This window comes from Chiloscyllium plagiosum, chromosome 24 (assembly GCF_004010195.1).
Source record: "Chiloscyllium plagiosum isolate BGI_BamShark_2017 chromosome 24, ASM401019v2, whole genome shotgun sequence".
NCBI lineage: Eukaryota > Metazoa > Chordata > Chondrichthyes > Orectolobiformes > Hemiscylliidae > Chiloscyllium > Chiloscyllium plagiosum.
Window position 1 is genome coordinate 6,188,722 of NC_057733.1, and position 25,191 is coordinate 6,213,912.

Below are 25,191 nucleotides of genomic sequence, written 5' to 3' on the forward strand. Positions count from 1 at the left end.
GGAATGGGGGTGGGCAGTGTGTGGGGGAATGGACTGTGAGTGGGGGAATGGGCTGTGAGTGAGGGTGGGCTGTGAGTATCTTACAGGATGTGTGCTTTTGCCTGTTGTATCTATTGATGTTTATTGAGTGAATTTGGAAATGTTGGAAATGATTTTGTCCAAAACAGGGGAAACAGCCCTTCACATCGCTGTGGCAAATGGGAATGTGAGTCTGGTGACAGAATTGGTAAGTCGGCGAGCTGATATCGTCACACCTTGTGCAACTGGGACCTTCTTCCGAAAAAACAGCAAGAGTATAATTTATTATGGTGAGTGCAGCATCATCGAGAGAACTTCCAGCATACTGATGATTCGGGAGTCTGCTTGTATCTGCCTCATACTGGAATTTCCAGCTGATAAGATGGTCTATTGATATGCCAATAATTGTCGCTTTTAAATTCAGTAAAAACACTTTGCATCAAATTGTACCTTGAACGAGGAAAATACACAAAGGCATTTCACAGCAACATGAACTCAACTTGGTGCTGAGTTCAAAAAAAAGGTGACATTCAAACAATTCACATCTGAAAGAAAAATGAGAGGCAGACATATGTGACAGTTCAGGCAGGATTCACTGTGTTTAAAGTCAGGTCAGCAGTATCCACTGTAAGGCCAGCTCAGTTTGCACCTGTACCTAATTCTGCAAACCTGCTCCACCACCAATGCTCATTTGCAGCAGTGTGTACCATCCCCAAATGCACTGCAGTAACTCACCATGACAGCAACTTCCAAACCCATGACCACTTCCATCTAAAAGAACAAGGGGGGCAGATACATGGGAACACCATCCCCTGCAAATTCCCCTCGAGTCCACTCGCCATCATGAAATGGAAATTTATCGCTGTTCCTTCAGTGTCACTGGATCAATATCCTGGCATTCCCTCCCTAATGATATTGTGGGTCTACCTACATCATGTGACTGCAACGGGTCAAGAAGGCAGCTCACCCCCACCTTCTCAAGGGGAACTCGGGACAGGCAATAAATGCTGGTCACTCAGCAATGCCCACATCCCACAGAAGGTGTATTTTAAAATACCATGTTTGATTATTTTTATGGGATTGACAATTTTAAATGACACATGGAAATTGATTCTCCTCAGTGTGTTCCCATAGCCGAGGTAGATATGAACAAGGTAAATGGACTTTATTCCAAGAGGGCTTGTGTGTAGGCGTAAGGATGTCCTACAGTTAAACAGAGCCCTGGTCATTATTGGAGGTTTGTGTATAATTTTGGTCTCCTTGCCATTGGGATATAGTTGCCATTGAAGGAGTAGTGTAAAGGCTTGCCAGTCTGATGCCTGGTGTGATTGTCCTAACAGGGATCCAAAGGCGTTCAATGTCCTTTTCGATACATTATTATGGTTAATCTTTTTAAGAGCGAAATTCCAGATTTTCACTTCTGTTAAAGTTCCGCATTTTTACTCCTGTTAAATGGCATAAGGCTTAATCCAAAATGATATCACTTGGTTTGACACATGCTTTTTAACTGCAAAAATATACTTTATTCATAGAAAGAAATCCTTGGCACACGTACACTTAATGTCTTTACAGACAGGGAGCAAATTAAGTCTTTGACGTTCATCATTATCTGTATTTACAGTCAACCTCTTGGCACTTGGCAAAGAGCTTCCTAGGAATTGCTTAAACAGAGCATTTCCATCCACTGTGTACATTGCGTTTCCTTCAGTTGGTAATCGAGGCCTTATTTCTTTGTCCAGGTGAGCACGTGTTGTCCTTCGCTGCTTGTGTTGGGAATGCAGAGATCATCCGGATTCTGGTTGAAAATGGGGCAGACATTAGGGCACAGGACTACCTCGGTAAGAGTCAGAACACGGCGCCCTTCAATTTGATTTCGCTGTTAACCCGCAGGAAGATGACTTGATAAAACTGTACCTTAGAGTGACAGGTCAAGACTTCCAGGGATGCTTCGCATGTTTGCATTGTTGTTGGCTTTCTGGCCTAACCTGTGACTCCGGACCCACACCTATGTGATTGGCTGCCTCTGGGCAATGCGGGACGGGTTAGAAATGTTGGCCAAGCCAGCGACGCCCACGTCCCATCATCAGAAAAGACTCTATCTGTAGTTGATCTTCTTAGCAGTGACTACAACTTCCCTGTTTTCTTGAAAGACTCAAAGCGTTAATGAGTGGTCTGTCCTCTCTCTGACTTACCCAGATTCCCAATTCCTTTTAAATTTAATTTTAAGGGATCTCCCCAGCAGCTGAACATTCAGCTTCCCAGCTCCTCCCCCACCATCGCTATTCTTCCTGACTGGAATTATGAATGGGTCGGGTTATTTTACCTTTCCCCCTCACCCCAACACACTTTCACTGTCGTTTATGCTGGGACTGATAGCTTTGCGATTTTCCTTTTCTGTCTGTGATCAAAGGGTGTCTCAGCCTGGATCAGTTGGTTGGACATTTGTCAGGCCCCACCTTCGGGACGGAAGGACAAAGCCTAGGCTGACACTGTCAGAGAGCCACACTCTCAGATGAGTCATTGAGTCTGCCCTCTCATATGGACATAAAAACATCCCATGACACAATTTGAAAGGTCAGCAGTGGAGATCTTTCCACTGTCCTGTGCAATAAAGTCCCTCAATGATCATCCCACAATAGATTGTCTGACTATTCTCACATTGCTGTTTAAGGAAATAGGAACAGAAAGTGCTGGATCAATGCAGTACGGCCGGCTGTATCTGGAGAGAGAGAGAAAGAGAGAGAGAGCTCTGTGGTTAGCACTGCTGCCTCACAGCATCAGGGTCCCCGGTCTCAGGGTCTCAGGTGACTGTCTGTGTGGAGTTTGCACATTCTCCCCATGTCTGCGTGGGTTTCCTCCGGGTGCTCTGGTTTCCTCCCACAGTCCAAAGATGTGCAGGTCAGGTGAATTGGCCATGCTAAATTGCAGATAGTGTTAGGTGCATCAATCAGAGGGAAATGGGTCTGTGTGGGTTACTCTTCGGAGGATCGGTGTGGACTTCTTGGGCCAAAGGGCCTGTTTCCATGCTGTAGGGAATCTAATCTTAAAAAAAAAGTTAATGTTTTGAGTCATAGAGATGTACAGCATGGAAACAAACCCTTCGGTCCAACCCGTCCATGCTGACCAGATATCCCAACCCAATCTAGTCCCACCTGCCAGTACCCAGCCAATATCCCGCCAAACCCTTCCTAGTCATATACCCATCCAGATGCCTTTTAAATGTTGCAATTGCATCAGCCTCCACCACTTCCTCTGGAAGTTCCATGCCTCCGACGCTCCAGGGAAAACAGCCTCAGCCTGTTCAGCTTCTCCCTGTAGCTCAAACCCTCAACCCTGGGAACATCCTTGTAAATCATTTCTGAACCCTTTCAAATTTCATAGCATCTTTCCGATAGGAAGGAGACCAGAATTGCATGCAATATTCCAACAATATTCCAACAGTGGCCTAACCAATGTCCTGTACAGCCGCAACATGACCTCCCAACTCCGATACTCAATACTCTGACTAATAAGGGAAAGCATACCAAACGCCTTCTTCACTATCCTATCCACCTGCGACTCTCCAAATTACTCTTCTTTGGGACTGAAGGAGGTGGAAATGTGATGGGTGCTGTGCAGGTGAGAAAAAGAGGAGGAGTTTTTAGAACAGAAGGGAAGGTTAGGGTGAGGTGACAGGGTGAGGGAAGATTAAACGTTAATGTTGTCATTGGAGCAAGCGGTGATAGTTGTAGTGAAGGTTGTGGTCCAGAGTAGTGTTAATAGCAGAATAATGTTCACCTCTGACCGAAAGCAAAAACAGGAAAATGAGACTTAGACAGCGGGGAAGAAGTATCAAAATGGAGGTCAGATTTCATGGTCTGAAGTAGTCAAGCTCAGTGTTCATAGAGTTATAAAGTTTTTACAGCATGGCAAAAGCACCCTTCAGCCCATCAGGTCTGTGCTGGCTGGTTATCAAGCATCTATCAATTGTAATCCCATTTTCCAGCACTTGGTCCATATGCTATGGTGTTTTAAGTGCTCACCTAAATATTCTTAAATGTTTTGCGGATTTTCATGTCCACTCCTCTTTTACACAATGAGTTCCAGATAAGCACAACCCTCGGGGTGAAAAACTCCTTCCTCAAATCCCCCCTGTACCTCTGACAGCTGACAGTTCACCTTCTTCCTGTGCACGCAATAAAGAGGTAGCAGCTCTGCAAAAGACTGGGCATCCCCTGGCTGGTTGGAGATGATAGTCAGAGAGGGGAGGTCAGAGATTTCTCACGCCTTCAATGCTGATGTGCCCTTTTCTCAGGTAACACAGTTCTGCATGTTCTAGTGCTCCAGCCTAAAAGGCCCTTCATCCCACAGATGTACGATGTAATTCTGTCCTACGACAAGCCAGAGAACGAGACTGCAGTTGACATGATCGTCAACAGGAATGGACTGACTCCCATCAAACTTGCAGCGGACCAAGGAAACATTCAGGTCAGCAACTTCAGTATCCCTTTCGATTGCCCCCCTGCACATTTGTCTCCTATTCTCGCCTTGTGCCTTTGAAATCTGGTTCTATGGATGTTGCCATGTTCCGTCATTTTGCCCCAGTTGTTGCTCTTTGCATTTGAACCTAGCACCGGGAGGCCATTCAACTGTTGCAGGCGGCACTGCAAAGTTTGACCAAAATCCCCAAGAGAGGGATGACCACAAACAGGACTCAGAACAGTGACTGATTCATTTTATCCCTTTTCCAGAGCAATAGAATTGAAAAAAAAACAAAGCAGTTATGGTAAACAGAGTTTCCACAACTTTGGTGAACTCATATTGCAACAAATTTGTAGAGGAGACGGCGAAGGTAAAAGTAAGATTTTCCAAGGTGATACGAAAACTGAGAGACTGTAAGCTGACAGCTAGGTCATCAGGGGAGCTGCATGTTTGAATCTTCATGTATTTGCACTCATCAAAGGGATAGGTCAGAGAGATGAAGGAATGACAGACGGTCTGTTACACAAAGAGCCACATAATGTTACACATAATGTCCCAGAAAGGAGCTCGCACTCATTTAGCATTTCAACAAAATGCAGAAGCGTTTGAGAGTTGATCAATGAAGTGAAGGAGGAAGTGTTGAATCTTGATGCTCTGGCCATCATGGGGCAGGCTTGAGAGAACAGGCAACCTGGCCATCCGTCCTGTATGTTGGTGTGATAGTGACAGACTGTCCATTTCCATCGTTCCCCATTTCTATTCCCGTTAAAATCTCCTTCAGTTGAGCTTTGACGCAGTTGCGTTTTCTTTCAGATGTTCCAGCACCTGTTGCAAAAGAAGGAACACAATGTGCAGCGACCCTATGGCCCACTGACCACCACTTACTATGACCTCTCAGAGATCGATTCATGGAGTGATGACCTCTCTGTGCTGCAGCTGGTGGTTTCCAGTCAAAACAAGGAGGTAACTGGGAAAGCGTTGGGAGAGGAGACCTGTTAGGGAAAATGGGAGTAATAAAGGAAAGAAAACAGCAACAATACATTTCCTCTCTCCTGTCTCACTGCACAGGCCCTGAAGATCCTCCGCCTATCCCCCATGAAGGAACTCCTCCAGTTAAAGTGGAATAGCTATGGGATGTATTATTTTCGACTCCTGGCATTCTTATATCTAGTCTACATCACCATCTTCACCTTCTGCTGTGTCTATCGCCCACTGAAACCAAGGCCTGACAATGCCACCAGTGAGAGGGACACCACATTGTATGTTGAGAGAACACTGCAGGTCAGTACATAGCACCATACCTCACATAATCCGCCCACCCTCAATATACTCTTATTAAGAATCAAAGTTACCTGATTTTAAATGGCTCAATTTGGTGTCAGCACCAATTTAGTGGAAGGCCAAATAAAAGGTGCAGGTATAGCGGATTGGGGACATATTGAGGAACATTGGGTGATGTAGACAGCGATACTGTTCAGCTAACAGAAGGGCTGGAGCTCTGTATGTAAACAGAGGAAGAAACAACGACTAGGGGGATACTGCAATTTAACAAGGTACAGTTAGGGAAATAGCAGACAGCACAGAGGTACACCGTTTCACAAACATGTCTCAGGCTTTCGCAGCTTGTTCTGTCAACCAAGAGCCTTAAATAAGACAAGCATTACTGCGTGTAGCCTCATTAGACACAGTGTACACACTGGGGAACCATTGGATTTACAGAGGTACACACTGGGAAACCATGGTATTTATAGAGGTCATCCTCAGGAACAGTGTACTGTATAGAGGTACACATTGGGGAGCAGTGGGTTACATAGAGTACACACTGGGGAACAGTGGGTTATATAGAGGTACACACTGGGGAACAGTGGGTTATATAGAGGTACTCACCGGGGAACAGTGGGTTATATAGAGGTACACACTGGGGAAGAGTGGGTTATATAGAGGTACACACTGAGGAACAGTGGGTTATATAGAGGTACACACTGGGGAACAGTGGGTTATGTAGAGGTACACACTGGGGAACAGTAGGTTAGAGGTACATTCTGGGAAACAGTAGGTTATACAGAGGAATAGCGGGTTATATAGAGTTACACACTGGGAACAGTGGGCTATTTAGAGGTACACACTGGGAAACATTAGGTTATATCGAAGTTAACACTGGGGAACAGTGCGTTATATAGATCACACACAGAGGAACACTGGATTATATAGAGGTACACGATATGGAACAGTGCGTTATATAGAAGTAGATATTGCGGAACAGTGGGCTATGTAGATTACACACTGGGGAACAGTGGGTTATATAGAGGTAGATATTGGGGAACAGTGGGCTATATGCAGTACACACTGGAGAACAGTGGGTTATATAGATGTACACACTGGGGAACAGTGGGTTATATAGAGGTACACACTGGGAAACAGTGGGTTATATAGATGTACACACTGGGGAACAGTGGGTTATGTAGAGTACACACTGGGGAACAGTGGGTTATATAGAGGTACACACTGGGGAACAGTGGGTTATATAGAGGTACACACTGGGGAACAGTGGGTTATATAGAGGTACACACTGGGGACAGGTGGGTTATATAGAGGTACACACTGGGAAACAGTGGGTTTTATAGAGGTACACACTGGGGAACAGTAGGTTATATAGAGGTACACACTGGGAAACATTGGGTTTTATAGAGGTACACACTGGGAAACATTGGGCAATGTAGATGTATGCATTCAGAAACAGTGGGTTATATGGATGTGGAGAGATGGAGAGATTGAGGAAAAGGAAGAATTACCCTGACAGCTTGAGAAGTAGAAGAGGTGAAAGCTATTAGCTGTTGTCACGGACTGTATAATGTCACCCTGATTGCCAACATATTAAGACATGGCAGCAGGTGAGTGACAGATTGGTGCTTTAGATTTCCTCAACCTTGCAGCTCAGTGCAATCGGGCTGGGCAAACAAAATCCAGAAACCTTTTGTTAAATGTTCAAAGACCCCTTGTTACGTTACTTCCTCGGTATCTTAGTTGAAATGTCTCGATTTCCAGATATATTCCTGAGACCACCAGAAGGTGACACTGAAACTAATGATAATGTGCAGGCTCTTATCCAATCTGTACCAACTAAACTAGAAGGAACAGCCATACACCTACCCTCCACCTATCTAAACTGATTAGTTAGTCCCAAAAGCAGTAGTTATACACCCACTGGCCTCACTTTCCTCTCTGCTAAGCTGATTCATGAGGGCATTGTTAAAAGGCGATATCTCTGATGATTGCTCATATTGACATTCCATGAGAACAGAATTGATTTGGTTATGATGATCACAACGATCAAGCAATGAATGGTGTGTGTGTGGTAAATGAGGGAGATTCTAGCGATTATGCCAATTCCTATATAACCGACTGTTCCCCCGTGTAAACCTCTATGTAATCGACTGTTTCCCAGTGTGTAATCTACATAACCCACTCTTATCCTATGGACCTGTACTACATCAAATGTCAAAACCCCTGATCTGCAGCAGGAGATGGATTGTGGATAGCCCTCTCCCCTATCCTTATCCTTTAAAGGGTATATAAGAATGGGAAACCCCATATACTGGCCTTGCCAATAGTGGACACATCCATTAAAAGAATGAAGAAGAAATCTAGCATGGAAAGTGTCTGTTCCAAGCACTAACATCTTCACACAGAGTCATGATGCTCATTTGGAGAACTAGTGCAGACAGGATGGGCTGAATAGCCTCCTCCTGACCCATAACTTTCAATCAGTTTATCTTCTTAAGGATTTGAGTGCACAGTCACTTTCATTTCCCTCTGTAAGTCTGCCTCAACTATTATAATTGTTTTCACAATAAAAATATTTCTAAGTCATGAAAGCTATCACTGCATAATACTCCAGAATTTTTCCCTATTCCGGCAGGAAAGCTACGTAACTTACGAAGACCGTGTACGATTAGTGGGTGAGATTATCAGTGTGCTTGGAGCAGTCATCATCATTCTATTGGAGGTAAGTAATAGCCACAGCCTTTCTTACTCATTGACTCTGAGGATATTCAGCTCTTTGTCACTTAGTTGGGAGGTGACAGCCTAGTGGCATCATTACTGAGCTGTTAATCTAGAGACTCAGCTAATGCTCTGGGGCCCTGGATTCAATCCCTGCCCCAGCAGATGGTGGAATTTGGGCTTGATTTTTTTCTTTTAAATCTGAAATTAAAAGTTTAACATAACCATGAATCAATTGTCAGGGAAATCCCATCTGGTTCCCTAATGTCCTTTAGGGAAGGAAGCTGCCATCCTTACTTGGTCTGGTTTACATGTGACTCCAGACCCACAGTGATGTGATTGACTCTCTACTGCCCTCTGGGCAATGAGGGATGGACAATAAAGCTGGCCCAGACAGAGATACCCCCATCCTATGAATAAATAAAAGATTACTTAGTCACCTAATCTGATTGAACAATGGGCCAAATTCTTCTGTTAAAGCTGTGGTGAGACTAATGGCAACCATTGCTAATGATGTTGTAAACCATACAACAACTTGAGGTGAAGAGTGGAAATGTAGCTAAAATCAAAAATCCAAAAGCTACTGTCTGCAATAGAGTCATACAGCATAGGTACAGACTCTTCAGTCCAATTCGTGCAAGATGACCAGGTTTCCCAAGCTTATTTCTACTTTAATGATCATCTATGTCATTAATTCTGATGACCTGTATTAATTGTATCATCACTCTGCCTTGGCATCATTCACCATGATGAATTTTCAAAAATCCAATTATCAAGCAATGTTTTCTGCTGTGTTCCTCTCTGGTTAATAGTCTCAGAAAAATGCTACCTCACCCTTTGTCTCGCTGTTGAAATGCATCAAGTGAAGTCTCTGTATTTATACAGTTGATGCAAATTAAACTCAACAGGAAATCTTCTCCAAGTACCTTTTTAACAAAGTGGTGTTAGGCTTTAGGGTTTTTGTGGGGTAGGATTGTATCTGTATCTCTGGGATTGCTCCAGATACATGTCAGATACAATCCCTACAGTGCAGGAAAAGGCCATCTGGATCAACAAATCTGAACCAACCCTGTGAAGAGCATCCTATTTTCCATGGCTAACCCACCTAGCCTATACATCCCTGGACAATTTAGCATGGCCAATCCACCTAGCCTGCACATCTTTGGACTGCATGAGGAAACCAAAGCACCCAGAGTAAACCCACACAGACACAGGGAGAACATGTAAACTCTACACAGTCACCCAAGGCTGGGATTGAACCGAGGTGCCTGGTGCTGTGAGGCAGTAGGGCTAACCACTGAGCTACTCCAAGGTTGTTAACTAATAGGCCAAGGTAATTATTGCTCATCAACCTTTCTGGCACTGAGAACCAATTGGTACAAAGGTGGAGTCAGAGAGAGTGTCATACAGCTTGGAAACAGACCCATAAGTCCAACTTGTCCATGCCAACTCGACATGCCAATCCAACTCCCTTAAAGTTTTAATTGTGGAGATTTTAAAAATGCCGTTTTATTTCTGTCCCTTTTACCTGTCATAAAGCAATCTATGTTTCCCTTCTAAAAACACATCCTGCAAATGAGAAATTAAAAGCAGAAAATTTTGCAAATATTCAGCTGGTCTGCCAGTCTCTGTAAATAACACAACAGGGTTCATGTTTCAAGCTAATGAACTTTCGACAGAACTCTTGCCCTCTCTGCTTCTGTGCCTGATTTTACACTTCCTCCTCAGTCCTTGTGTGATTATAATTCTTCATCCTCTTTGGTTCAGTAGCTGTGCAGTAAATTACCCTTTTGCCAGCTGTTGGTTTCCCTCAGTTTATCAGCTTGTACTTTCAGCAACTTGCTCCACAAACAATTTCAAAAGCTAAGTGTTCACGGGCAAGTCTAACTAACAAAAGATGCTGTTCAATTCTCTTATTGCAACTAACCATGACTCAAGATATCACATGTTATAAATAGCAATCACTTTGCGTCAATATGACATAAAATATCCAGCAGGACCATGAGGGGATTTGAATGTAAGCAGACCAGCAATACCCATTTGGTCAAGTCGTCACATAAAGACAATCACACAGGAAATCAGAGCATGATCATGAGCCAGGAATTGCTATTGCTGTAGCCTTAACCATGGAGCGTCAAGAGGCACCAAGCAACCTCAGGAATGATAATGATCAGGTCTGTTCGTCACAATGCAATAAGGACTTATAGAGCTGGATCCTAAACTTGTCACCGTGTTCTGTCAGAAGAAACAATAGACAGCACCTGCATCATTTCTAAGTTACTTTGTGAGATTTGGGTTTGGGCTTGATTCCTGTTTCTATTGATCTTTGGCTCCTTCCCCTGTTCGCGTTTGAAGTTTAACCTTTGAATTGCCCTTTTGTTGTTGGTGAACAGATTGTTCTCTCTTCTTTTGTAGAGTCATGGCATATTGAGGTACGGACCTAAGGAGTACTTTGGAAAAACTGCTCTGGGTGGACCTTTCCATGTCATCAAGTGAGTTTGAATGCTGTTTTCATCACTGAAGTTCTCAGTGATTGAGTCAGTACTGAACCCATTGGGATGGGCATGAAGGCAAGTTGGGCAATTCTTGGAGTATGACTGTCTCCAAGCCAATCCAGGTCATCGAAATCAGGCCTGTCTGCTTGGTAACATCAGTAGCTAATTTGCTTAATTAACTACCCATTTGTAGGTACTGTAGGATCTTCTAGTGATGATGCCCTTCTTCCACCCCTCAAAAGATGGCCAAATGTGATTGGTGCCGTAGACAACCTCTTCGTGATCCTAAATCTCAGAGATCTGGAATATCAGAGACAGCTGCCCAGATGGTGTGGGCACTAAATTCAGAAATAGTCCCAATCCTCAATTAGTCACAATAGGGATGTGTGTGTGTGTGTATAGAATGAAAAGGCCAGATATCTTTATGTGCGAGAGGACATATCTACTCAGTGAGATTTAGGCAAACATACCTAACATAGAGATCGGAAACCACATACATGTGCATGTGTGTTAGGATTGTGAGTGGGGATTCGGATTGTGTGTGGGGGTTTGGATTGTTGTAGTGTCATACAGGATTTTAAACAGGCCCTTCAACCCACATGTCTGTACCAATCAACAAACACCAAGGTACACTAATGTCATTTCCCTATACTTAGTCCATTCCCTGCCATTTTAAGTGCTCTTTTCCTTAGAGCATCGGAGACTGAGAGGAAATCGTATAGAGGAGTATAAGATCATGAGAGGCATGGAAAGGGTGAATACACTCAGTCTTTTTCACAGGGTTGGGGAATCGAGAACTAAAGGGCATCAGTTTAAGGTTAGAGGGGAAAGAATAAAAGGGAACCTGAGGGGCAACTTTTTTACACAGAGGGTGGTACACATATGGAATGATGTGCCAGTGGAAGTGGTTGAGGTGGGTACGTTAACAACATTTAAAAGGCATGGATAGGAAAGGATTAGAAGGATATGGACCAAGTGCAGGGAAATGGGGTTAGCGTGGATGGCCATTTTGGTCGACATGGACCAGTTTGGGCCAAAGAACCCGGCTCTGTGCTGTTGGACTCTATGTTGCTATGATTCTATGAACTGGTCTATAATTACCTGGCCGATCCCCACTGTCTTTCCTGAACAAAGGAACCACTTTAGCTATCCTCCAGTCATCTGCACTTCACCTGTGGCCAGCGAAGTATTAAATATCTCCATCAAGGCTCCAGCAATCACCTCCTCTGCCTCCCATAGCAGCCTGGGATACGCCTCATCCAGCCCTGGGGATTTGTGCACCTTTATGCCCATTAAAACAATGATACCACCTCCTTTTTACTCTTAACGTGTCCTAGAACCTCACCATCCCAACCGAAATCCCCAAATACAGTGTCTTTCTCCTCAGTGAATGCAGGTGAGAAATATTCATTTTAGATCTCACCCAGCACCCTGGCTCCATGGCAAGCTATCCCTTGGGTCTTTAATAAGTCCCACCCTTTCCATGATAATCCCCCCTTACTCTTAACATACTTGCAAAAAGCCTTGGGCTTTTCCTTGATCCCATCTGCCAAAGATATTTTTTAGTTCCTCTTAGCCCTCCTAATTTATTTTCCATCACCCCACTACACTCTCTAACCTTTTAAGAAGCCTTCCCTATTTTAATGTGCTGTAAATAGCATATGCTTCCTTCTTTTTCTCCACAGACCTCTCCTTGCCATCCAGGATTCCCTGAACTTCCTGCCCTGTCCTTCACTCTTAGAGGAATACACTAGCCCTGAATTCTCACTATACCATTTTTAAACAACTCCCGCTTTCTAAATGTAGACTTTCTACAAGCAGTTGCTCCCAGTCTATGTTTGCCAGATCCTGTCTAATGATTCTGAAATTGGCCTTCCCTCAGGCCAATTTACACACTTAACTTCCACACTATTCTTATCTCTTTCCATCATGATTTTAAAAGTTAAGAGTTATGGTCACTATCCCCAATTTGATCACCCAAATAAACTTCAGCCACCTGACTGCCTTCATTCCCAAGGATTAGATCTCGCATTGCACCATCTCTCGTGGAGCTATCTGTGTACTGGTGCAAAAACCTCTCCTGGATGTACTTTAAAAATTCTACACAATTTCACTTCATCCGATCCTTTCGCATGAAGACAATCCCAGTTCATGTTAGTAAAGTTGAAACTAGATTTGATTAGATTACTTACAGTGTGGAAACAGGCCCTTTGGCCCAATAAGTCCACACCAACCCACAACCCACCCAGACCCATTCTCCTACATTTACCCCTTACCTAACACTACGGTCAAGTTAGCATGGCCAATTCACCTAACCTGTACATTTTTGGACTGTGGGAGGAAATCGGAGCACCCGGAGGAAACCCATGCAGACAATGTGCAAACTCCACACAGACAGTCGCCTGAGGTGGGAATTGAAGCTGGGTCTCTGGTGCTGTGAAGCAGCAGTGCTAACCACTGTACCACCATACCGTCCACGCATATTTCTCTCACACCTTTCTGTGATTTGCTTGCATGTTCCTCTACCTCCCTCTGACTGTTGGGAGATCTGTAGTACAATCCCTGCAGGATAATCACTCCTTTTTTATTCAGCTAGCCTCAATGGAGGTCCCTTTTACGACATCCTCCCTCATTACTGCAGTGATGGTTTCCTTTATCAACAATGGAATGCCCCCACATCTTTTACTTTCCTCCCCTCCATCTCACCTGAACCTTCTGTAGCTTGGAATGTCGAGTGCTAGTCCTATCCTTCCCACAACCACGTCTCAGCGATTACAACAATGTCCTATGTACTGATCGGTGCTGTAAGTTCATCCACCTTACCAGTAAAGCTGAAAACAAAAAATGCTGGAGATCAGAATGGATCAGGCAGCATCCATAGAGAGAGAGCAAACTAACATTTTAAGTCGAGATGACTCTTCATCAAAGCTGACGCGAAGTGTGGAGGGATGCAGTGCTGGGGGAGAAAGAATGCTGATAGTGCAGATTAAGTGATTGGAATGTGAGAAGGGTAGAACAATGGTGTGTCTAACTACCAGACTTGAAAGGACAGATAGTCCCGATGGAGTTAGCTGAGAGAGGACATGGTGACAGAGAATATAACAAGTAAACCTTAAAGAAAGGGAAGGAATGGGAGTGGTTTCACAATTTGAAGGTGTTGAACTCAATAATGAGTCCAAAATGTTGTAAAGTGCTTAGTCTGAAGATGAGGTGTTTGTTCTTCAAGTTTGTGTTGTGATTCACTGGAACATTGCAGCATGCCAAGGACAGACAAGAACAGGATGCTGTGCTAAAATGACCAGCTATGGGAAGGTCGGGTGATGCTCACACTCAGCCCGGAGGCTTTCCGCAAAACTCCCTGCGTTAAAATAGATACAATTTAGCTTTCCAGTTCTCCCATATCCCTTAACCTGTCCATGTCTTCTCCACCAACTGGACTGACCTGGCAATCCTTCTATATCTGATTGGATCTTGTTCCTGACTCTACATCTAATCTATGCCCCATCCACTGCCAATCAGTTTAAAATCTCCCGAACAGCATGAGCAAAGCTCCCAGCAAGGATATTGGACCCATTCCATTCAGGTGCAATCCATCCAACTTGTACAGGTCCCACCTACCCAGAACCCACTCCAATGATCCAAAAATCTACAACCTCCCTCCTATACCATCCCTTTAGGCATGCATTTATCTGATCTATCTTCCTATTCCAATATCCAGTAGCATGTGGCACTGGAATAAACAAGAGATTACAACCTTAGCAGTCTTCCTCTTTAATCTACTTTCTAACTCTCTAAACCCCTGTCACGGGACCTTGTCTTTTTACCCATGTCATTGGTACCAACATGTACCACAACTGCTGGTTGTCCACCCTCCCCCTTCAGAATCATGTATGTGTTTATAAGAGTGAGATATGCTTCAGTGACACACTGCTACTACTTACAGCTCACTGTCCTATTCTATTGGACTCATTGCCAGAGAAGCTGTTCAAAATGCAGTAGTCCCACACTGACTGGGTCCCACTGGTGCTGTCAAACGAGTTGTTATGTCTTAACCTGAGCCACACTGAAGATCCTGTCACTGGGTCAGTAATAATTAATGCTCACAGCTTTTATTTATGTCAAGTCTAAGAAGAAATTACTCTGCATCTCTTGCTCTCTGTGTGACTATGTCCTTTCTCTCCTTCTCTTTCATATTGTCATACAATACAATTCAATACAGCACATGAACAGGCCTTTCAGTCACCAAGCCTGTACTGAAGGGCCTAATCTTTATTTAGACCCGCTACTTACCGCCCATGTGTGGTATCTATCCCTCTGTTTGTCTCCCTCTCATGTGTCTATCAAGATATGCCTTAAACATTGCTAAAGTGTCTGCTTCCACCACCTCCAACGACAGTGTGTCCCCTCACATTTCTCCCTTAAACTTTATTTCATAATTTCCTTCACTCTAGTTCGTGTTCTGTTTTAGTTCATCATATTTTTTAACTTGTTTTATCTTTTGCACATTCTTTTCTGCGTTCTCGGTTTTTTGTACTGTCTCGTGTTCTTTGACTGTTTCACATTCCTCCACTTCTTTCTCTCTCTTACAATCATTTCATTTCTCACTCTACTGCCTTGATTATGTATCTCCAGCATCTGCAGACCTCACTTTCTCTTTTTTCATTCTGTGTCAATTAGCCTTTTTCCTTTGTCAAACTCCTCTCTATTTACTGTCATGTCTTTTTGGTCTACGTTTGCCTGATGTTTCCCTCTTTGTTCTCACCCTCAGTATCTGCTATGGAGTGCTGGTGTTGGCTGTGCTGCCGTTGAGACTGACATCGACCCCTGGAGAGACCATCCCCATGTCCTTCGCACTTATCCTTGCCTGGTGTAATCTCTTGTACTTCGCTCGAGGGTTTCGATTGACGGGACCATTCGCCATCATGATCCAGAAGGTAAATGGAAAAAGATTTCTGGCCTTATAAATTATGGAACTGGTTCTCCTTGAGCGTACGAGTTGGGAGGTCATGTTGGGTCTGTACAGCACATTGGTTAGGCCATACCTGGAAGTCTGCGTTCAGTCCTGGTCTCCCTGCTGTCGGAAGGATGTCGTGAAACTTGAAAGGGTTCAGAAAAGATTTACCAGGATGTTGCCAGGGCTGAAGGGTTTGAGCTATAGGGAGAGGTTGATTAGGCTGGGGCTGTTTTCTCTGGAGTGTCGGAGGCTGAGGGGTGACCTTATAGAGGTTTATAATATCATGAGAGGCATGGATAGGATAAATAGACAAAGCCTTTTCCCTGGGCTGTGGATTTTACTGCTCCTCAGATGCTGTCTGAACTGCTGTGCTTTTCCAGTACCACTAATCCAGAAAAAGATTTAAAAGGAACCAAAAGGGCAACATTTTTCGAACAGAAGGTGATTAATATGTGGAATGAATTTTCAGAACAAGCAGGGGACACAGATAAAGTTACAACATTTAAAAGCATTTGGATCAGTACATGAATAGGAAAGATTTAGAGAGATCTGAGTCAAACACAGGCAAGTGGGACTAGTTTAGTTTGGGAAATTTGGTCAGCATGGATGAGTTGGACTGAAGGGTCTATTTCTGTGCTGTATGATTTTATGGTCAACCTGATCTACCTTTCTGTCTCATCTGGTCCAGTCAATCTTTGTAGAGAAAAGAAGGTTAGGGCAAAGAATCGACCCTGGAAAAAAAAACCAACTGATATTGTTTTCTTTCATGTTGGCATCTGTTGAGCCTTTGAAACAATGGACACTTATGCCACTACTCCCAAAATACTAATGTATTCAGTTCTGTGGCTTTGCTTGTGTAACTGCGCATCATTAATGCTTGTCTGAGCTCCAAACACCACTGATATATTCGACTCAACAGAGATTGTTCACACCAATGTCAAGTGGACTGTTGGCCTTGCTTTGACTGAAATTTTAGAAATAGTGAATAGAATTATCTTTGTGAAGATAATTTTGAATTTCAATTTTTATTTTTCCAGTTTCATGAGTAAAGCATTCCAATGTTGTTATGGGTCCCCATTATGAACAATTGCTGAGGGATATGGAAGGGGTATAGAGATGGCATGGGACAATATAATGAGCCATGAAGGTTGTGCAGGAGTCGTGAGCTAGAGTACACCGACTTAGGTAAAGAACTGAGCCGATGTCCTGATGAATGGAGGCAGGACCTGCTCACCTTAGTCTGCAGCTGCCTCTGCTTCTATCCAAGTCTGCTTCAGAGCGTAATGGCCCGGACTCCCAACCAGCCCACCCTCGAGCTCTTCGATTCCAGTGGACTGTTGGCCTTGCTTTGACTGAAATTTTAGAAATAGTGAATAGAATTATCTTTGTGAAGATAATTTTGAATTTCATTTTTTATTTTTCCAGTTTCATGAGTAAAGCATTCCAATGTTGTTATAGGTCCCCATTATGAACAATTGCTGAGGGATATGGAAGGGGTATAGAGATGGCATGGGACAATATAATGAGCCATGAAGGTTGTTCAGGAGTCGTGAGCTAGAGTACACCGACTCAGGTAAAGAACTGAGCCGATGTCCTGATGAATGGAGGCAGGACCTGCTCACCTAAGTCTGCAGCTGCCTCTGCTTCTGCCCAAGTCTGCTTCAGGGCGTAATGGCCCGGACTCCCAACCAGCCCACCCTCGAGCTCTTCGATTCCTCACTCAAAGATGAGAATCTGGAACAGTGCACTATCCAAGACATCGAGCTGCCTCATTAGTCTGAAACCCAGTTTCACATTCTTCATTATGGTCGAGGGAGATGATAGGCTGTCCAAATCAATCAAATTTAGGATAATGAGGGGGGATCTTATAAAAACATATAAAATTATGAGGGAAAAGATAAGATAGAAGTAGGGAGGTTGTTTCCACTGGCAGGTAAAACTAGAACTAGAGGCTATAACATCTAAGGGGGAGCAGATGGATTTGAGGAGGGACTTCTTCACCCAAAGGGTTGTGAGTCTGTAGAATCCTTGCCCAGTGAAGTAGTTGAGGCTGTGTTGTTGAATGTTTTTAAAGCAAAGATAGATGTTTGAAAAGTTATGGGATTAGGGGTTATGGTGAGTGGAACTGAGTCACAAAAAGATCTGTTATGATCTTATTGAGTGGCAGAGCAAGCTGGATGGGCCCTGCTCTTATTTCTAATGCAAAGTTCTGAAATGGCGAGGAATGTTACAACAGGTCAGTTTGAATTCACCTTCTACCCACATGTTTCCACAGATAATATTCGAGATTATCCTGCCCTACTTGGTGCTGATGCTGATTTTGATTATGGCTTTCACATGCAGTGAGTATTCATTAGCTTGAAAATACTTGAAGATACCTGATGGTTGTGAAGAGCGCTGATCAAACATGGGCCTTTTTTTCTGTCTCGGCTGATACTTCCTCTTTTCTGGCTGTCAGCATTTCATTTCCCCCCCCTTTCCGATCCTCTCTTCCTATGTGTTTTTCACTCCCGCACGTGCGATGTGGTGTGTTTGACAGTCGTCCCTCTCCGTCTCCCAGGTACCCATCTGTCATTCCAAATCTTGGACCCTGCAAAGTGGGAGCGCTTTGTGGATTTCAGCACCGTCCTCTTCACCATCTACCTCCTCTTCTTCGGCCTCGTTAACATGCCCCTCAACTGGGAGGCGATCCAGCCCGACATGGCCCGCTTCCTCTACGCAGTGTACACCTTGCTGGCTTTTGCCATCACGGTGTTCCTTGTCATCCACATTATGGGTGAACTGATTCGCCAAGTGTCAAAGCGAAACGATGATCTCTGGAGGGCACAGGTAAAAAATTAACATGGACTCCCAGGGAGACTAGGATGCTGCTGGGGTTGGAGGGTTTGAGCTGTCGGGAGAGGCTGAATAAACTGGAGCTGTTTTCCCTGGAGCGTCGGCGAATGAGGTTTATAAGATCATGAGGGGAATGGATAGGATAAATAGACAAGGTCTTTTCCCTGAGGTGGGAGAGTCCAGAACAAGAGGGCATAGTGTGGAGGTGCCTATGTTGGACTGGAACGGACAAAGTCAGAAGTCGTACAACACCCAGTTATAGTGCAACATGTTTATTTGAAATCACAAGCTTTCAGAGTGCTGCTCCATTGTCAAGTGAAGAGGCATAGGTTTAAGGTGAGAGGGGAAAGATTTAAATCGGAAAGGGCATTTTTTTTACACAGAGGGTGGTACATGTATGGAATGAGGTGCCAGAGGAAGTGGTGGACGCTGGTACAATTGCAACATTTAAAAGGCATCTGGTTGGGCATATGGATAGGAAGGGTTTGGAGGGAAATGGGCCAAAAGTGCTGGCAAATGGGACCAGATTAATTTAGGATATCTGGTTGGCATGGGAGAGTTGGACCCAAAGGGTCTCCATGACTCTATGACCAGGGTTATTGCTATCAGTTAGAAAGCAGGAAACAAGCTAGGATTTCTATCCCTATCGCTATCTATGAGCATTAAGCGAGAATACCAGATGATCCACTCCAATGCACCTCACCACCAAGTTATTCACATTCATTGTACCAGCAAGTTAGTTAATAGATCCAACTTCCAAGATCAGAAAGGAGGACAAGAGAATATTGGTATGGAATCTGCTATTTTTAACTAGAGTACTGATGAACTAAAACCAAGTGATGTGGCAGTTTGATATTTTCAGGAAGATGCCAAGGTTGCCTTCTTGGCTTCCTAATGCTTGGAGCATGCCTTCAGATGCCACCATGACTTCATTATGAAAACTAATTTAATAAATTTGGTGCAAAGCTAAATGATGTCAGAACTACCAGAAGAGGAGTTAGTCCAATCCAGAAGTCACTCCAACCTAGCTCTTGAAAAGAAAGGCTCCCCCTCCTCTTAGAATGGGAGAAAGTACAGCTTTCATATTGCACAAACACAGTTTTAATAAGTGTCCAGACATTTTGTGTTAATGCCAAATTGATAAAGTTGCAGAAATTAATTAAATTGCCTTTTGTTCTCCAAGCCAATGAGATGTATTGGATGGCAGGGAGGATTTGTTCAGTATGTCCATTGAGTAACTGTGGAGTTATGGAGTTTGCTGCACTTCATATGATTTGATGAACAATTAGCTCATCCAGATCAATGCGGCATCATCATTAAACAGAAGGGCTTTTGCCCGAAACATCGATTTTACTGCTCCTCAGATGCTGTCTGAACTGCTGTGCTTTTCCAGTACCACTAATCCAGAAAAAGATTTAAAAGGAACCAAAGGGGCAACTTTTTTCGAACAGAAGGTGATTAATATGTGGAATGCATTTTCAGAACAAGCAGGGGACACAGATAAAGTTACAACATTTAAAAGCATTTGGATCAATACATGAATAGGAAAGATTTATAGAGATCTGGGTCAAACACAGGCAAGTGGGACTAGTTTAGTTTGGGAAATTTGGTCAGCATGGATGAGTTGGACTGAAGGGTCTATTTCTGTGCTGTATGATTTTATGGTCAACCTGATCTATCTTTCTGTCTCATCTGGTCCAGTCAATCTTTGTAGAGAAAAGAAGGTCAGGGCAAAGAATCAACCCTGGAAAAAAGAACCCAACTGATATTGTTTTCTTTCATGTTGGCATCTGTTGAGCCTTTGAAACAATGGACACTTATGCCACTACTCCCAAAATACTAATGTATTCAGTTCTGTGGCTTTGCTTGTGCAGCTGCGCATCATTAATGCTTGTCTGAGCTCCAAACACCACTGATATATTCGACTCAACAGAGATTGTTCACACCAATGTCAAGTGGACTATTGGCCTTGCTTTGACTGAAATTTTAGAAATAGTGAATATAATTATCTTTGTGAAGATAATTTTGAATTTCATTTTTTATTTTTCCAGTTTCATGAGTAAAGCATTCCAATGTTGTTATAGGTCCCCATTATGAACAGTTGCTGAGGGATATGGAAGGGGTATAGAGATGGCATGGGACAATATAATGAGCCATGAAGGTTGTGCAGGAATCGTGAGCTAGAGTACACCGACTTAGGTAAAGAACTGAGCCGATGTCCTGATGAATGAAGGCAGGACCTGATCACCTAAGTCTGCAGCTGCCTCTGCTTCTATCCAAGTCTGCTTCAGGGCGTAATGGCCCGGACTCCCAACCAGCCCACCCTCGAGCTCTTCGATTCCTCACTCAAAGATGAGAATCTGAAAGGCCAGGAGAACTATTTTCGCATAGGGGCACTTTAAGACATCAGTGTTCCTTCTGCAATAGCAGGAGAAATAGAATCCAGGCAGGCTGTTAAAGGGAAGTTGGATAGACCTTTCAAAACAGAGTTGATAAGTTGGGGAATTGACAAGGTAGTTGGGTCTCTGTGACTATTTCTTTCAGAGAATTGGCACAAAAGTAATGGAGCAAATGAGTAAAGGTTTGGAATTGAACACTATGCATTGATTCTTTTGATGTTATTAGTTCATGTGAATGACATTGCCAGTAATCCTACTGTATAACGTTACTGCTTAGCATGTTCTCTGCCTATTATTTTAGAGGAAATGTTTATTTGTCATTAATTAACATTCATATTAAAATAGAATGGAATTTGATATGTACACATCAGGAATTTGTACAATCATAACACAAAATGTACTTCCTTGTCTTTGTCACTATCTCACAAGGAATCAGTTGCATTGTTATTCCATTTCTGTACACTGTCCTGATGAACATTATTGCTCAGGATATGACCACAATGTTCACACTGGAGTATCAACACTAATGGCCCCCAGTACTGACCCTAGTAAAGTGGAAGACCACCCAGACGGTCTGGCACCCACCCAGTATTGTGCAATCGAGTTACTAGACCTGCTGACCCTCTTCAGTCCTGTCCATCTGACGCCAGACTGATGACATTCTTAATAATGGTGGACAGCGTAGAGAGAGTGGTTGTTGCCCAGGGTTGGTGTGGAGCTCACCATTATCCATCTGGACATGAGAACTTTTCATCTTGTCATGAACCAACAGGGTTAATAGATGCTTCCTGTTCCAGGCTCTATCCCCGGTTGGTATTTGCCTAGAAAGCACTGGAAAGGGTGTAGAGCCCACTGCTGTTTGGGTACAGGAGCTGATGAAGGTTTCCCTCTCCTGTGGATGCTAATGTTATGGTCCATTTGAAAGAGACTAGGATCAGGTTGAAACCCAGTTCCCATGATAGTACAGTGTTTACTGACACTTTTACCTTTGCCATTAAAGCTATTTCCTTAATTCCAAGGTTGCTTCCACAACTCTACTGCTTGAGCGTCGACTCCCGAGATGCCTGTTTCCCCGTCTGGGAATCTGTGGAAAGAAGTATGGTCTCGGAGACCGCTGGTTTCTTCGGTGAGTTTGAAGAGAACTATACACATGGTCTGCTGTGATTCAAGATGGCAACTCGCCAACCCCTTTTAAGGGCGATAGGAACTGGCAATAAAAGTTGGCCCAGTCAGCAATGCCCATGCCCAATGAGTGATCAAATGAAAAGACATACCTTGGCAAACAATTACATGGAGAATGCCCAGAAATGCACCAGCTTAAACATATTTTTTCCGGGTGCTTCCTTACTCAGGAAGTCACTTCCTGTTAAAGTCATCCATTGGGCTGAAAAGGAGAAACGCCTCCAAACCAAGCTAAGAATGCTTGGCCCTCAAACAACCACAGAATTATAATGGTGCAGAAGGTGGCCATTCAGCCCATAAGTGCTTGCACCAGTTCTATTGCCTACCACCTGACTTTTCTCTCTACCTCTGCTCACCATTCTTGTCCAACTAATCATCCAATGCCCTTCTAAATGCTTCAATTGAACCTGCCTCCACCACATTTCCAGGCAGTGTGTTCCACACCATAATTAGTTGCTGAGTGAAAAACTTTTCCCTCATGTCACCTTTGCTTTATTTGCATGTAACTTTGAATCTATCTCCTCTTTTTCGTTTTCCTTTTACGAGCAGGAACAGCCTCTCCCTAGCTACTCTGTCCGGCCCACTCCTGATCTTGCAAATCTCTTTGAAATCTCCTCTCAGCAAACTTTCTCTCTGAGAAACAGTCCCAGTGTCTTCAATCCATTCTCATAACTAAAATTCCTCACCCCAGGAGCCATTCTTGTAACTTGCTTCCGTGCGATTGCTGATGTGTGCACATATTTCCAATAATATGGCTCTTTCATCTGACACAGTACTCCAACTGAGGTCTAACAAGTGACTGAGATACTGAGAATGGATGTCTTGCATGTAACTCCCAACTTACTTCAGTAAGATTGGGTTGTTTTTCCTGGGTCTTGCAGGCAATCAGGGAAAAATTCTCAGTCCAATAGGAGTGAGTTCTGGTGGGGAGGAGGCCCGGATTTTAAAGAGGTGCCACCCATCCACATGTTGCTCTCATTAACTCACTGGCCCTCCTGTTCAAAGTGGTCCAGTGTGAGCCCCCCATATACTTCCTTTCCATTGTGATTAGTTGCAAACAACAGGGCATGTGGGGAGCGCTAAATGTACCATTGTCCCTTCGTCACCAACACTCCAATCACTTCAGCCCATCACATCCGCACCAGTCAAAAATGACTACCTAACTGTTCTAATCCCATTGTCCAGCACTCAGCCCACACCCTTGCATGCCTTGGCACCCCAGTGTAAATCCAAATGCTTCTGAAATATTACAAAGGTGGCTGCCTCTCCCTCACAAGCAGTGAGTTCCAGATTCCCACCATCCTCTGGGTGACAAAGTCTTTCCTCACATCTCTGCTAAACCTTCTGTTCCTTACATTAAATCCAAGCCACAGTCTTTGATCCCATTATCAAGGGGGAAAGTTTCTTCCTGTTTACCCTGTCCATGCCCCTCATAATTATAAACATCTCAATTATGTTCCCTCTCAGTCTACTCTGCTCCAATCTCTCTTCATAACTGAAACTCTCTAGCCCAGGCAATATCCTCGTAAAGTTCCTACACACCTTCTCCAGTGCAATCACATTTCTCCAATAACATGGATTCCAGAATTGCACACAAGACAATTAGCAAGATCCCAGAACATGCAGCCAAACAAGGTTTCAACCTTATTCTTAACATTGTCCCATTACAGAGATTTAAGTGCAGAGAAATTACACCTATATCTCAGGTCTTTTAAGTTTTTAATTAACTGATTCTTTGTTGTTTAATTGCTGTGGACTATGAAGCCAATTTGATGCGTCCTTTCCAAGTGTGACAGCAGGAACTATGCAAAATCTGAGAGCCGAAACTTTCACGTTCCAATAACCTGCAGAGTTCTCGCCAAATTCTCCTGGTTTAAAAGCATTGCAAACTAAACTTTCTGCTGGTAAATTTTGATCACAGTTACCCAAAAATGTCCCATCAACAGTCTAAGCAAGCTCATGGTTTAACTGTACATTAAAAAATCTCAAGTGTAATCTGTCCCCGATTTCAGGCGGTGAATGAATCTGCATGTCAACATCCATTACAGCCACTGTGCTCTGCCAAAGGCCACAGTAAACATTTCACAACAGGCTGCGATTTCCTGGAATGGTGGTGGTGGGCTCAGAAGCTGGTTGTGGGGAGACACTGCCCCACAATACTTGTGGAACAAGTGGATGGCCCAAAGACTGGGCAATCACTTACGATGTTAAGGCACCAGTTAAAGGCAATTTTGTGACTTGGAGGCTCTCCATTGTTACACAGAGTCAAAGAGCCAAACAGTACAGAAACAGACAGGTCTGCCCAACCCGTCCATGCTAAACAGGTTTCCTAAACTGAATTAGTCCTGTCTGCCTGTGTTTAGCCCGTATCCCTCTAAACCTTCCCAATCCATGCGTCTGACCAATGTCTTTTAAATGTTGTAATTGTATCCACCTCCACCACTTCCTCTGGCAGCTCGTTCCATACACACACCACCCTTTGCAGGAAAAAGTTGCCCCTTAGCTCTCTTTTAAATCTTATCCATCTCACCTTAAACCTTTGCCCTCTAGTTTTGGACTTCCCTACACTGGGGAAAAGACCTTGGCTATTCACCCTATCAGTGCCCCTCATGATTTTATAAACCTCTAGAAGGTTACCCCTCAGCCTCCGATGCTCCAGGGAAAAAAGTCCAAGCCTATCCAGCCTCTCCTGAAAATTCCAACCTTCCAGTCTCGGTGACATCCTTGTAATTCTTTTTTCCACCCTTTCCATTTAATAACATCCTTCCGAAAGCAGGGTGACCAGAATTGTTTGCAATACTCCCAATGTGGCCTTACCAATGACTTGTTCAGCCATAATATGACA

The 25,191-nt window shown here is 43.7% G+C and overlaps 1 protein-coding gene across 1 annotated transcript in view; it reads left to right on the forward strand.

The window, feature by feature from the left end:
* The window catches only part of LOC122561914 (transient receptor potential cation channel subfamily V member 6-like), a 41,014-nt gene that overhangs the window by 13,294 nt on the left and 2,529 nt on the right, over positions 1–25,191 (forward strand). The window contains exons 4-14 of the mRNA XM_043714239.1: positions 168–308; positions 1,758–1,856; positions 4,313–4,485; positions 5,293–5,442; positions 5,548–5,760; positions 8,399–8,485; positions 10,897–10,973; positions 15,745–15,910; positions 18,206–18,272; positions 18,491–18,759; positions 22,184–22,290. Of these exons, the coding sequence (XP_043570174.1) occupies positions 168–308; positions 1,758–1,856; positions 4,313–4,485; positions 5,293–5,442; positions 5,548–5,760; positions 8,399–8,485; positions 10,897–10,973; positions 15,745–15,910; positions 18,206–18,272; positions 18,491–18,759; positions 22,184–22,290 (1,549 nt within the window). The remainder of the gene's footprint in view (positions 1–167; positions 309–1,757; positions 1,857–4,312; positions 4,486–5,292; positions 5,443–5,547; positions 5,761–8,398; positions 8,486–10,896; positions 10,974–15,744; positions 15,911–18,205; positions 18,273–18,490; positions 18,760–22,183; positions 22,291–25,191) is intronic.